The 10,773-nt window shown below is 50.5% G+C and overlaps 1 protein-coding gene across 5 annotated transcripts; it reads left to right on the top strand.

The window, feature by feature from the left end:
* Positions 1-78: 78 nt before the first annotated feature.
* On the top strand, positions 79-9,633 carry LOC118505154 (liprin-alpha-1). Of its 5 annotated transcripts, none has more exons than XM_036040544.1 (19): positions 79-1,110; positions 1,309-1,410; positions 1,539-1,703; positions 2,394-2,468; positions 2,545-2,616; positions 2,683-3,054; positions 3,138-3,263; positions 3,474-3,824; positions 3,902-4,275; positions 4,356-4,539; positions 4,793-4,882; positions 5,578-5,771; positions 5,896-5,943; positions 8,027-8,237; positions 8,305-8,474; positions 8,567-8,877; positions 8,960-9,279; positions 9,350-9,466; positions 9,547-9,633. In XM_036040544.1, exons 1-19 carry the CDS (start codon positions 862-864, stop codon positions 9,631-9,633), a joined length of 3,618 nt encoding a protein of 1,205 aa, XP_035896437.1. In that variant the 5' UTR covers positions 79-861. The 5 variants fall into 5 exon arrangements, with proteins under 5 accessions (XP_035896437.1, XP_035896435.1, XP_035896440.1 ...); XM_036040542.1 differs by having other exon boundaries at positions 3,138-3,275; XM_036040547.1 differs by lacking the exon at positions 4,793-4,882 and having other exon boundaries at positions 80-1,110.
* Positions 9,634-10,773: the final 1,140 nt, after the last annotated feature.

The raw sequence follows: 10,773 nt of genomic DNA, 5'->3' as shown, positions 1-10,773 counted from the left end.
GTCTGCACCGAATGTCCAATGACATGACACTTGAACCCGGTGGTGTAACCCACCCGACCACAGAATGACAGCTGACAAATGAGGAAAAAAGATTGAGAAAAAAGAAAAGAATTTACAAAACACAAAAAGCAAGAAAGGTGTGTCTCTCCCCGTGAACAGTGAAATTTTGTGATTACAGATATCTTGCCCCGACCGTGTGCACGCATTCCGCAATCCGAATTACATAATGGCTGTCCGCTGCGGCGTGCATTCGTTACGGAGTAAAGTTTAAGCGCGTGGGTCGTGTGCTGCAGCAAGGGCTGCTGGGAGACGTCGTCGGCAGGGGGACGACTTTGCACGACGGGACGGGATACTACCCCTGTTCGGTGTGGCGGAAAACGAGGGGGAGAATTGATCCGCCGTCGACGTTGCTGCTGGTCTCTGCTGGTGCCGCTTCACGGTTCCCTCCCCCGCGCGCGACCATTGGCCTCCCCCGCCACCCTCCGACGGCTTCGCGCTATCGTTTCCCGTCGTGCCGTGATTTCATTCATTCTACCTCTCGTACCAAGTTTGCACCGAGCGTCTTCCCCGCTTGACCTGTGTGCGGTTCTCCACCGCTTCCGCCCCACGCTCGCACGCACGCACGCAAGCACGCAGACACGCATCCCGTGTTTTGCTGCCCGGTTCGGAAAAAGAGAGAAAGAAAGAGCGAAAGTGTTGGGAGTGCGCGTCGTACGAGAGAGTGTGCGAAAGTGAGAGAGAGCGTGCGTGTGCAGCCGGAGCAGCCGGAGCAGCAGCAGCAGCAGCAGCAGCAGGCTCCAAAGATCCTCGAAGAAGAAATTTTTGTTTTGGGAGCTGAAGACAAAAAAAAAGTAGTGCAAAATGTGGAACATGATGTGCGACGTGATGCCGACCATCTCGGAGGACACCATCTCCCAGCGGTCGTCCCAGTTCAGCGGCGAGGATGCCAACTTCGAGCAGCTGATGGTGTCGATGCTGGACGAGCGGGACAAGCTGATGGACAGCTTGCGCGAAACCCAGCAGCGGATGGGGGACATGGAGATGAAAATCCAGGAGGTGGAAAAGGAGCGGGACAGCCTGCAGCGCCAGATTGCGGCCAACTTACCACAGGTGTGCATCAAGTTTTTTTTTTGTTTAAACTGCGGAGAGCGAAGCTGGTGGGCTTTATGGCGACACCACACCGCAGTTCGTCCTGCCTACGCACCTCAGTCCCACACGCGTACACACGACTGTGCTGCACATTGCTGGATCGTATGATACATTCTTTCTTTCTTACGTTTTCTTCACCCCGACACACGGCACACGCAGGAATTCTCGACACTAACCAAAGAGCTAACGCAGGCCCGCGAGACGCTGCTCGAACGAGATGAAGAAATCGGAGAGCTGAAGGCGGAACGGAATAATACCAGGGTAAGCGGTCGAGGTCAAAGAGCACGATGCCAAGACGTCCGATTGGCGCCGGCCCGGATATCGATAGAGGACCATCATCATCATCATCATCATCATTATTATTATTCTTTTATCTATGTTGCATGCAGCTCCTGTTGGAACATCTCGAGTGTCTAGTGTCCCGGCACGAGCGTTCGTTACGCATGACGGTGGTGAAGCGGCAGGCGGCATCCCAGAGTGGCGTATCAAGCGAGGTGGAGGTGTTGAAGGCCCTTAAGAGTTTGTTCGAGCACCACAAGGCGTTGGATGAGAAGGTAACGCGAATTGGGTGGCACAGTAGTAAACCCGGTGTGGCCGAGCCCACACTTGCTCGTGCCCATCGTGCCCTACCTACCCGGTGCCCTTTCCCATACAATCTCCCCGGGTCGAGCACTAGCGATGCGTGTGTGTGTGTGATGGTGATGGTGGACACAGTGACGATTTGCCGAAAGAATGATTAATCGTGAGTGCGTAGCCGAGTGCGTGTGCTTTAAAGCGTATGTGCATCGCTGATTGTTATCATCAGACGTGTGCGTGTGTGTGTGCGTGTGTGTTTTCAGCCAAGATCAGCCCCCTCCTACACGATTCTTGTGATTTGCATTTAGATCGATCGTCGGAATCGATGGGGACAGCTACATTCCATTGGCTGTATGTTACAATGTCAATACTATAGGACTTTGTTTGCCATTCTGTGACTAACCGGATCGAAACTAAACACGGCAAAACATATATTTGGCCACCTCTGACTTCTGATTCACGCTGGTGTGATAAAAGATAGTGAAAGTATTGATTTGTTCTATGTACCGGTCAAAGAGAGAGAGAGATAGAAAGGAAAAGATTGGAAAAATAACCGTTTGCTTACTAGATTGCTTCACGAAAAAAAGAATTTGATGCCTAACTTGCAACAATACGATGAACAATGTTTGGATGTGCAGAACTAACGTTCGTCTCGCTGTTTTCCGCAGGTCCGCGAACGGCTCCGAATATCGTTAGAGAAAAACAATGAGCTGGAAGAGGAACTCAACCAAACCAAAGAGGAGGTAAGAGCAGCCGTTTCAGGAGTTATCGTCCGCAACGCATTGATAACCAAACTGGCTGGTTTCGGTGTTGTTTCAGCTTCAGCAATACAAATCCGGCGTACTGTCTAACCAATCGGACCCCTCGTTGGACAGCAGCAGTGAAAAGAAGGTAAACAAGCTGCCATTTGAGTGTTCGTCGTAATTCGGAATACTAATTCGGATGCCCACTTTGCAGGACGCATTGAAGAATGGCGAAGCCGGTGAAATGATCGATTACAGTGCGAAAACGCACGAGCTGCAGACGATCATCGAGAAGCAGACGGCGGAACTTTCCCAGTGGCAGCGGCGCGTCTCCGATCTGAACACCAAGATCAACGAGATGGAGGAGAACATGTGCAAGCTGCAGAAGGAGTATACCAAATCGCAGGAAGCGTGCGTGAAGCTGCAGCGCGATCTGCGCGAAAACGTCGCCCAGAAGGAGGACCAGGAGGAGCGCATCGCAACGCTCGAGAAGCGCTATCTGAATGCGCAGCGCGAGTCAACCTCGCTGCACGATCTGAACGAAAAGCTTGAACAGGAATTGCGCCACAAGGAGGCTCAGCTAAAGGTAGCCTGATGTTCGGTGATCTAAACCCAGCACCGTCGATGTGTCTAATCCGGTCTCTCTCTCTCTCTCTCTTTCCACGACAGCTGCAAGAAGGCAAGATAGCGGCGATACAGGAAAAGCTCGAGCTGTCTGAGCAAAAGCTGGCACAGTTCTCGAAGTTGCCCGAAATGGAGGAGCAGCTTAAGGCTCGTATGGAAGCCCTAACACAGGTAGGCAAGCAGGTAGGCTAACACGAGGGAAAGATCGCGTCAAAATCTTCTAACTCCTTCATTCAACTTTTATACGATACAATTCCCGTAGAACAGGACACAGATTCTCGCATGGAATTTGCATGATACCTCTCCGAATCGTTCGCTTTTGCGGTAGTACACGTATTGATACAATTCTTCTCTCGTTTCCTTTACCCCCATCGCATGAAGGCACAAGAGCGGCACGGGTCCGCGGAGGACAGGATCACGCGGCTGGAGAATAGTGTGGAGGAGAAGAATGCGGAGGTGATGCGTCTGAATCAAAGACTGAAGATGAACGAAGAGCACAATCAGCGGCTATCGTCGACGGTGGACAAACTGTTGGCCGAGTCGAACGATCGGCTGCAGGTCCATCTGAAGGAACGCATGACGGCGCTGGAGGAGAAAAACACGCTCACGCAGGAGCTCGACAAGGCGCGCAAGTACGCCGAAGAGCTGTGCCAGGAGAAGTCCGATATGCTCAAGGAGATCGCCAAAAACCGGCTCGAGATGGAAACGTTCAAGCGTCAAATTTTGCAGCAGGTGCGTGTGACCTTTCAAAGCCAACCCTCAAAACAAAACGCTCATTCATTTTGTTTTTTTTTTGCTTTTCGAAACAGGAAATTGCGTACAACATCCAACAAACCGAAGCACTCACCAGAAGCTTATCACCAAACGCGGTCGGCAGTGCGTCGGCCAACAGTGGCTTTTCGCGCAGCGGTTCGGCCACCTTCAGCACACACAGCCTGCGGCGGAACAAGTCGACGCTCGAGGAGGAGCACTTTAACCGCTCGATGGCGGAACAGGACTGGAGCAAGCTGCAGCATATGACCAATGCACAAGTATTTGACGGCAGCGTGCTGGATGGCGGCGCGGACGAGGCGGACAATCTGTTCGGCACGGGCGACATTATCTCCCCGACCGGACACACCGATGCACAAACCCTGGCCATCATGCTGCAGGAGCAGCTGGACGCAATCAACAATGAAATCAGGTGAGCGGTGGCCGTTGGAAGCAATCCAGCGGAGCAGCGACAGAATTACCTAACCCGGTTCCTGTTGAACCTCGATGCAGGCTAATACAGGAGGAGAAACAGTCTACGGAAGCGCGAGCCGAAGAGCTGGAATCTCGCGTCGGCAGCTTGGAGCACATGAATCTTCTAGCCCGCGGACGGTCGATGGATCGCCAGAGTCCACCGCTCAGTGGTAGCAGCACACCAAACAGTCCAAACCGGGACTACCTTCAAAAGTATCACACGGTAGGTGGAGCTCGTATCGCCTCGCAATCATAATGGTCGTGTTTTTGGACAATCTTTGGTTCACACAAAATTTAGCCCTTTTTTGTTTGGTTTCATCCTGCGTTTCGGTTTAGTTCCGTAGAGAAAATCTTTCGGCCTCTCGTTGGCGGCATATTGTACTCCATGCCTCGAAACAAACCAGCCGTTTCTATTAGACATTTTGATTCATTCGATCGCTATGTTCTCTACACTACCCGTCTGCTTATCGTTCCAGGCGCCAGCGTCGATGTCGCCAGCGCATTTGCATCAATACGTTACCACTTTGAATCAAGTTCCGCTGTCCGAATCGTTACCCTCTAGCCAAGTGAGTGGTTCCGGGATGGAAGTGACCGTTTGTTTTTCGAAACTTGCTGCCTTGCTTATCTGAACTCTGTAGTATTTCTTTGTCGGTTTGTTTGTTTGTTTGGTTGGTTTCGTTTTTGATTTGGCGTTTGAAAGATTGGCAACTGTGTGGGGTGCGCGAATTCAACGCTTTTCTTTTCACCTCATGATTTTCACCGCAGTGTCGGACAAACCAATAAGACTACCCTACTCTTATACGACAATACGATACAAAAGCTGTAAAGCTCTTAGGGAAATCTTGGGTTTCCACTCAAACTATCGTCAGGGCCAATTCATTTGAATGCAACAAACGTAGGAACGGTCTTACTTTGTTGTCCGACACTGTAGCTTTCTTTTGAGCTTCTTCTTGGTTTGTTTCTACTTGCGTCGATGTTGTGGTTGTTACAATGCTTTGATTGTTTCCCGGATGGGAGGGAATTATGTAGGCGCTTGTTGATGAACGTCTGCTGAACTGTAGTAGAGATCCGTCCATCCATCGGAGGAAGAAGCAAAACCGTAGACGATCTTATTTGATTTAAGTTATTGATACGTTTCACTAACTAAGCGTCACTTAGTTTTGATGATAAAATTGACCAAACGTTCCCTTTAGTGTGTGCACTAGCAAGAAAAGGAAGCGTTCTTCGAACAAAATGACTAAACGATTGCATCTTTGCATAGGTACAGCTGGCGCATCTTCAGTCGGAAATGCAGCACGACGATATGGGCAATCATCCCGACCACGACATGTCGGCTGGCGGTATCGGCGGAGGCGATACCAGCTCCGGGGGAACCATATCGCCGGCCACTGCCCGCACGATGCGATTGGAGCGTTTCGCCCTAGCGCTAGCACACAGCCAGGAGGAGCTTAAACGGTAAGTAAAGCGGTCCGTGCGGAACTGGCTCCTCCTCTTAACCAAACGTTACATTTTCATGCTCACTGCGACGTTCGTCGGTTCGTCGTGTTTTCTACTCTTCTCCACACTGCCGCTTTGCCAGACGATCGCAAGGAGCCGTGCATGGATCGGAGTTTCCGAGCGAGTCCAGGTCATTATCACATAAGCTTTACGGTACCCAACCACCCGTTCGCTTGTACGAACGTTCGAAACAGAATCGCTACAACAGTACGCTGACCAGTGCCATGCTACATACTCGTATGCAGCGCTTTCAGAACGTGTCTAGGTTGTTAGCCAATCCTTCCTCGGTTCATCATCAGCCCGTTCATCATCAACACTACCACCACCCTGTCCATCGGGCTCATGCTCCACCAGCGTTGGTGGTGCGTCGTGCGCCATACCGGGGGAGGCTACGGTTTCGGCTTCCACCGACCACTGCGACGCTCGTGGCTGGGAGCGAGCGGCCGGTTGCCCCCTTTCGCCACCAGCATTACTATCACCATCATCCATATCTTTCCAACCGATACCCTTCACAGCCCGTTGCTGCAGGGGCAACACGCGTACATTCATCCGCCCATTCGCAGCGTCCACAGGTGCAGCAGCAGCCGCATCAGCATCCACTGCAGCAACAAAAAACGCATTTTCACTTACCCCATCCATCTATCGCGCTGCTGCGAAGACAGGCGGGAGATAATGTTGCAGTGCGCCACCAGACGCGCCAATCGTTGCAGGACCAATTGCGGCATGCGAACGTCTTTGACACGCATCGGCCTCCTCCTCCGGCTGAGCGTCACGTTGCTTTTTCGCGCGGTAGTAACAGGTTTCGATACACGCTTCCGTCTGTCGCGTTCGAAAGTCATCGCCGGACGATCGTAGAGCCAGCGCAGCCACGATCGCTGCTACGGCTAAATCTGAAGCATCGTGAGCTTCCGCCACGGCTGATCTCCAACCTGCCTCTAATTGAGACGGCCAATGAGTCGATGATCATCATCAACAGCTCACCGTTCGCTTTGACCGATCGGAGGTTCGGCATTCTGCACCATTGCACCATGTCCGATTCGTATGTGTAGCGCTAAAGCGTCTCCCCGGGGCAGTGACGTGTCCCTGGGAGTAACACTATATTCCAAACTGGCGACTGGCGGAGACTGAGTTCTTCTTATGTATGTGTGCCTCTAACTAGGATAACTACTACATTCAATGTACACCACGAGCTTTCAGATGCAAACTCTGGTTGTGCCGATTGGTTTGAGGTGAAATAGATAGATCGGTTTCAATTGTAGTATCTTACGCGCAGATCTTACTTTGCGTCCTGTTTTGCTTCTTGGTTGGAGGGAGTGGGTGTGCGTATTTTTTTGTTTTCATATCTACAGGAGAGACGATCCGTGATGTTGTTTGTCCCATAACCTCCATTGGTGTAGGGAAATGTAAGAGATTTTTGAAGTAAAACGTAAGTCATCTACCACTTACTGTTTGCCACGTAAAACCGGTTGTATTCCCGCTGTGTTAGTAAAGCGTCGGACCCGGCACATTGCCGAGTCAAACGAGTAATCCGTTCACGACCTTCGTACATCTTCTCACCTATCGCTCATGAGTTGGAGGCTATCCCAGTGTTGTGTCCGATTTCTTAGCGCCTGTGCCAGCAACGTTAGCAGTAGTTAGTCTTTACCTTACTTTACGTGGTGTTTTACATAGGAGCTGCAAGACTTCAATCAGTCACAATTTCTTTCGTAGTCTTTAGCTCCAGTGTTGTTGGGAATGTCTTTTACTCGGAAGTAGGAAAATAAAACACCACGTACGGTGTTCAAGAGGTAACTGTAACTGCTAGTGAACTGTGGTGGTGTTCCTGGCTCGATGTAGATAAAACGCTAGTCACTTTGGGTAAATGGAAAGGATCGTTGGAGCGTCGTCGTGTCCACTGAAGTACAGGATCAAGCATCAAAATTCCCAAGAGAAACCCAAATTGGCTGTCTTCTGGTTTGCATCCAACTTCACGTGCAGAAGACTGCATCACTTACGAGGGACGCTAGCTGTAATCCCTTCTCAAGACTATGCTAAGCACCCTTCCAACGGGCATCCAATATGTTTGGTGCATTGGCACGATATTTTGCGATTGGTCACGTAGTGTTGGTTTAATGCGATTTTAGTAACCTTCTCACACATCCTTCCCTCAAGGCGAACATGATCACCGATCGTACTGACCCCGTGCGCTTTCTCGGTTCGTGTACTCGTTGCAGGAATCACTTTGTACCGAGCAACACGTACGGTATGTCGCCGCTCAACTCACGCCATGGCAGCCAGGAATCGCTGAAACACTTGAGCATGGTTAGCTCGCTAAGCTCGCTACAGACGCCAACCGCCAGCCGGGGAGGTGATGCCGTATCGGCGGCACAGAAGAAGAAGGGCATCAAGTCCAGTTTGGGACGGTTCTTTAGTAAAAAGGAGAAGGTAAGCGCACGGTAAGCGACGAGTACCGATAGCCTAACTTAATCTCATTTCCTCACTCTGCCATTAGGTTAAGGGCGTGAAGGATTCGTCAATGCCGGACGGTTCCACCAGCATGATGTCGATGAGTGGGCTTTCGCTTATCAGCGACATTGACTCCACGTACGATAATATCAGCGTATCGGGCTACAAACCACCGGGCAAGTCGAATCCGATCGACTACACTCGACAGAAGAAAAAGTAAGCAAGTCGGTCGGTCGGGGCCGCTTCAGTAGCTTCGTTTTCGTCGAGCCTTTCGTCATGTGTTGTTTTTGTGTGTTTTTTTTCCGCAGGGAACACGACTACAGACACGATCTGCTGGGCGAAGCGATGAAAGCCGGCACACCGTTTGCCCTTTGGAACGGACCAACCATCGTGGCCTGGCTCGAGCTGTGGGTCGGCATGCCGGCCTGGTATGTGGCGGCTTGCCGTGCCAACGTGAAATCCGGTGCCATCATGAGCGCGCTGAGCGATACGGAAATACAGCGCGAAATCGGTATCAGCAACCCACTGCACCGGCTAAAGCTGCGTCTTGCCATACAGGAAATGGTGTCCCTTACGTCGCCCTCGGCACCGCAAACCACGCGGACCACGCTGGCATTCGGTAGGCAGATGACTGCTACTGCTGCGAACCCGTACCAAGAGAGCCGCCTTGAAGTAACTCCCCTTTCTTTACCATCCACCAGGCGACATGAACCACGAGTGGATAGGAAACTATTGGTTGCCTAGCTTGGGTCTACCTCAGTACCGTACGACGTTCATGGAGTGTCTGGTGGACGCTCGCATGCTCGATCACCTCAACAAGAAGGACCTGCGCGGTCAGCTGAAGATGGTGGACAGCTTCCATCGGACCAGCCTGCAGTTTGGCATTTCCTGCCTGAAGCGACTCAACTACGACCGCACCGCGCTCGAGGAACGCCGCAAGGCGTCCGAAAACAGTCTCAGCGATGTGCTGGTGTGGACAAACGATCGCACAATGCGGTGGGTGCAGAGCGTTGGGCTGAAGGTGAGTTCTAAATCGGGTGCCCTAAATCGCGCCACAAACCGTTCCTACATGGTGTTTTCTTCCTTTGCAGGAGTATGCGAACAATCTGCTCGAGTCCGGCATACACGGCGCACTGATAGCGTTAGACGAAAGCTTCGACGCTAATTCCATGGCCCTAGCTTTGCAAATTCCAACACAAAACACACAGGTAAGTATGGCGGGGCCGGGGTCATTCAACTGTCCGGGGTGTGGCATTACATATCTACCTATCTACAACTCTCTTTCCAGGCTAGACAAATTTTAGGCACGGAATTTAACAAACTACTCGAACTGTCGACCGAACGGCGCACGGATCGAGATTCAATCAAATCTTGACATAATCCTAGTCATCCTAGTCTAAACGGATAATAAGAACGCTAATATTAATAATGATAATAATATAAAGTAATAATAATATAATAATAATGGTAATAACATAGCATTATTATTGTGCGGAGTAATGAAAATATTAATACTAATATTAATACCATACCGATAAACACCTACCTACCTACTAACAGGCGGATCACTGCGCAAATGGAGAATGAAGGAGAAGGGGCGGAGGCAGGAGGGCAGGAAAAATAGTATTTTATGGGAATAATAACTGCAAAACAGTACAGCTAAAACAAAATGGGTTCATAATAATGCACGCCAAGCCAAGGGGAAGGTGCGTGTGTATGCGTATGTGGTGAAAGTCGCATATTCGTACGCAAAGATACATACCAGCAGCATTAGGAAAAACAGATTTAGTAGGCAAAACCCGGAGGGGAGACCGTGGATAGGGAAGGGAACTGGGGGGGGTAGAGATATAATAGAGGGAAACAATATATATATATATTATATATACATACATGTCAAGTGGGCGCGCGCGCGCGTGCTGGTTAGGGAAGGTTAGGACGGTGGCAGACACAAAACCTCGGTGACGAGTTGGGCTGGACGATTGATTTGGAAATACAACATTGTCAAATACGTTTAAGGCAAAATCAGACGCATCACCTGGACTCTGCGGGAGAGAGGCAAGACGACGCCAGAAACCTGGTTCGCAGCTATGTTTATACGGTAGGACGAAACGCAAACAACTAAACACACACACACACACCAACACCCAAACAGACAGGAGCCCAGGTGAACAGATACGCGCAGAGATGCAGCTGTAAATTGCTGCCAAACTTTAATGGAACAAAGCAACACGACAAAAATACCGCTACTGTAAAGATATACTTATAATCGCCCGGCATGGATGGGACACAGGACACAGGAAAGCGCGAAGAAGAAGAAGCGGATGTGGAAGCGGAGGCAGAAAAAAAAGAAACAAACAAACAAACAAACAAACAAACAAATACAAAATGCAATGCATCTGTGTTCGATAACTTAAAGCAAGCAAAGCCAAACAAGCGCTGCATTAGTGGCCCGTTGTTTTGTGTGGTTTATTTACTGCTCCAGTGAGTCTTAGTGATGGGAGGCGGATGAGGCGGT

This window comes from Anopheles stephensi, chromosome 2, assembly GCF_013141755.1.
Source record: "Anopheles stephensi strain Indian chromosome 2, UCI_ANSTEP_V1.0, whole genome shotgun sequence".
Classification (NCBI taxonomy): Eukaryota; Metazoa; Arthropoda; class Insecta; order Diptera; family Culicidae; genus Anopheles; species Anopheles stephensi.
The sequence above is the reverse complement of the archived record's forward strand: the minus strand, read 5'-3'. Positions and strand labels throughout refer to the sequence as shown.

What these genes read in the sequence shown, in the direction of transcription:
- LOC118505154 (XM_036040542.1), top strand. Translation starts at nt 862, where the DNA reads ATGTGGAACATGATGTGCGACGTGATGCCGACCATCTCGGAGGACACC. An exon ending in CGGAACGGAATAATACCAGG is followed by an intron (nt 1,411 to 1,538) that starts GTAAGCGGTCGA and finishes TGTTGCATGCAG; the next exon opens with CTCCTGTTGGAACATCTCGA. An exon ending in TGCAGAGCGTTGGGCTGAAG is followed by an intron (nt 9,280 to 9,349) that starts GTGAGTTCTAAA and finishes CTTCCTTTGCAG; the next exon opens with GAGTATGCGAACAATCTGCT.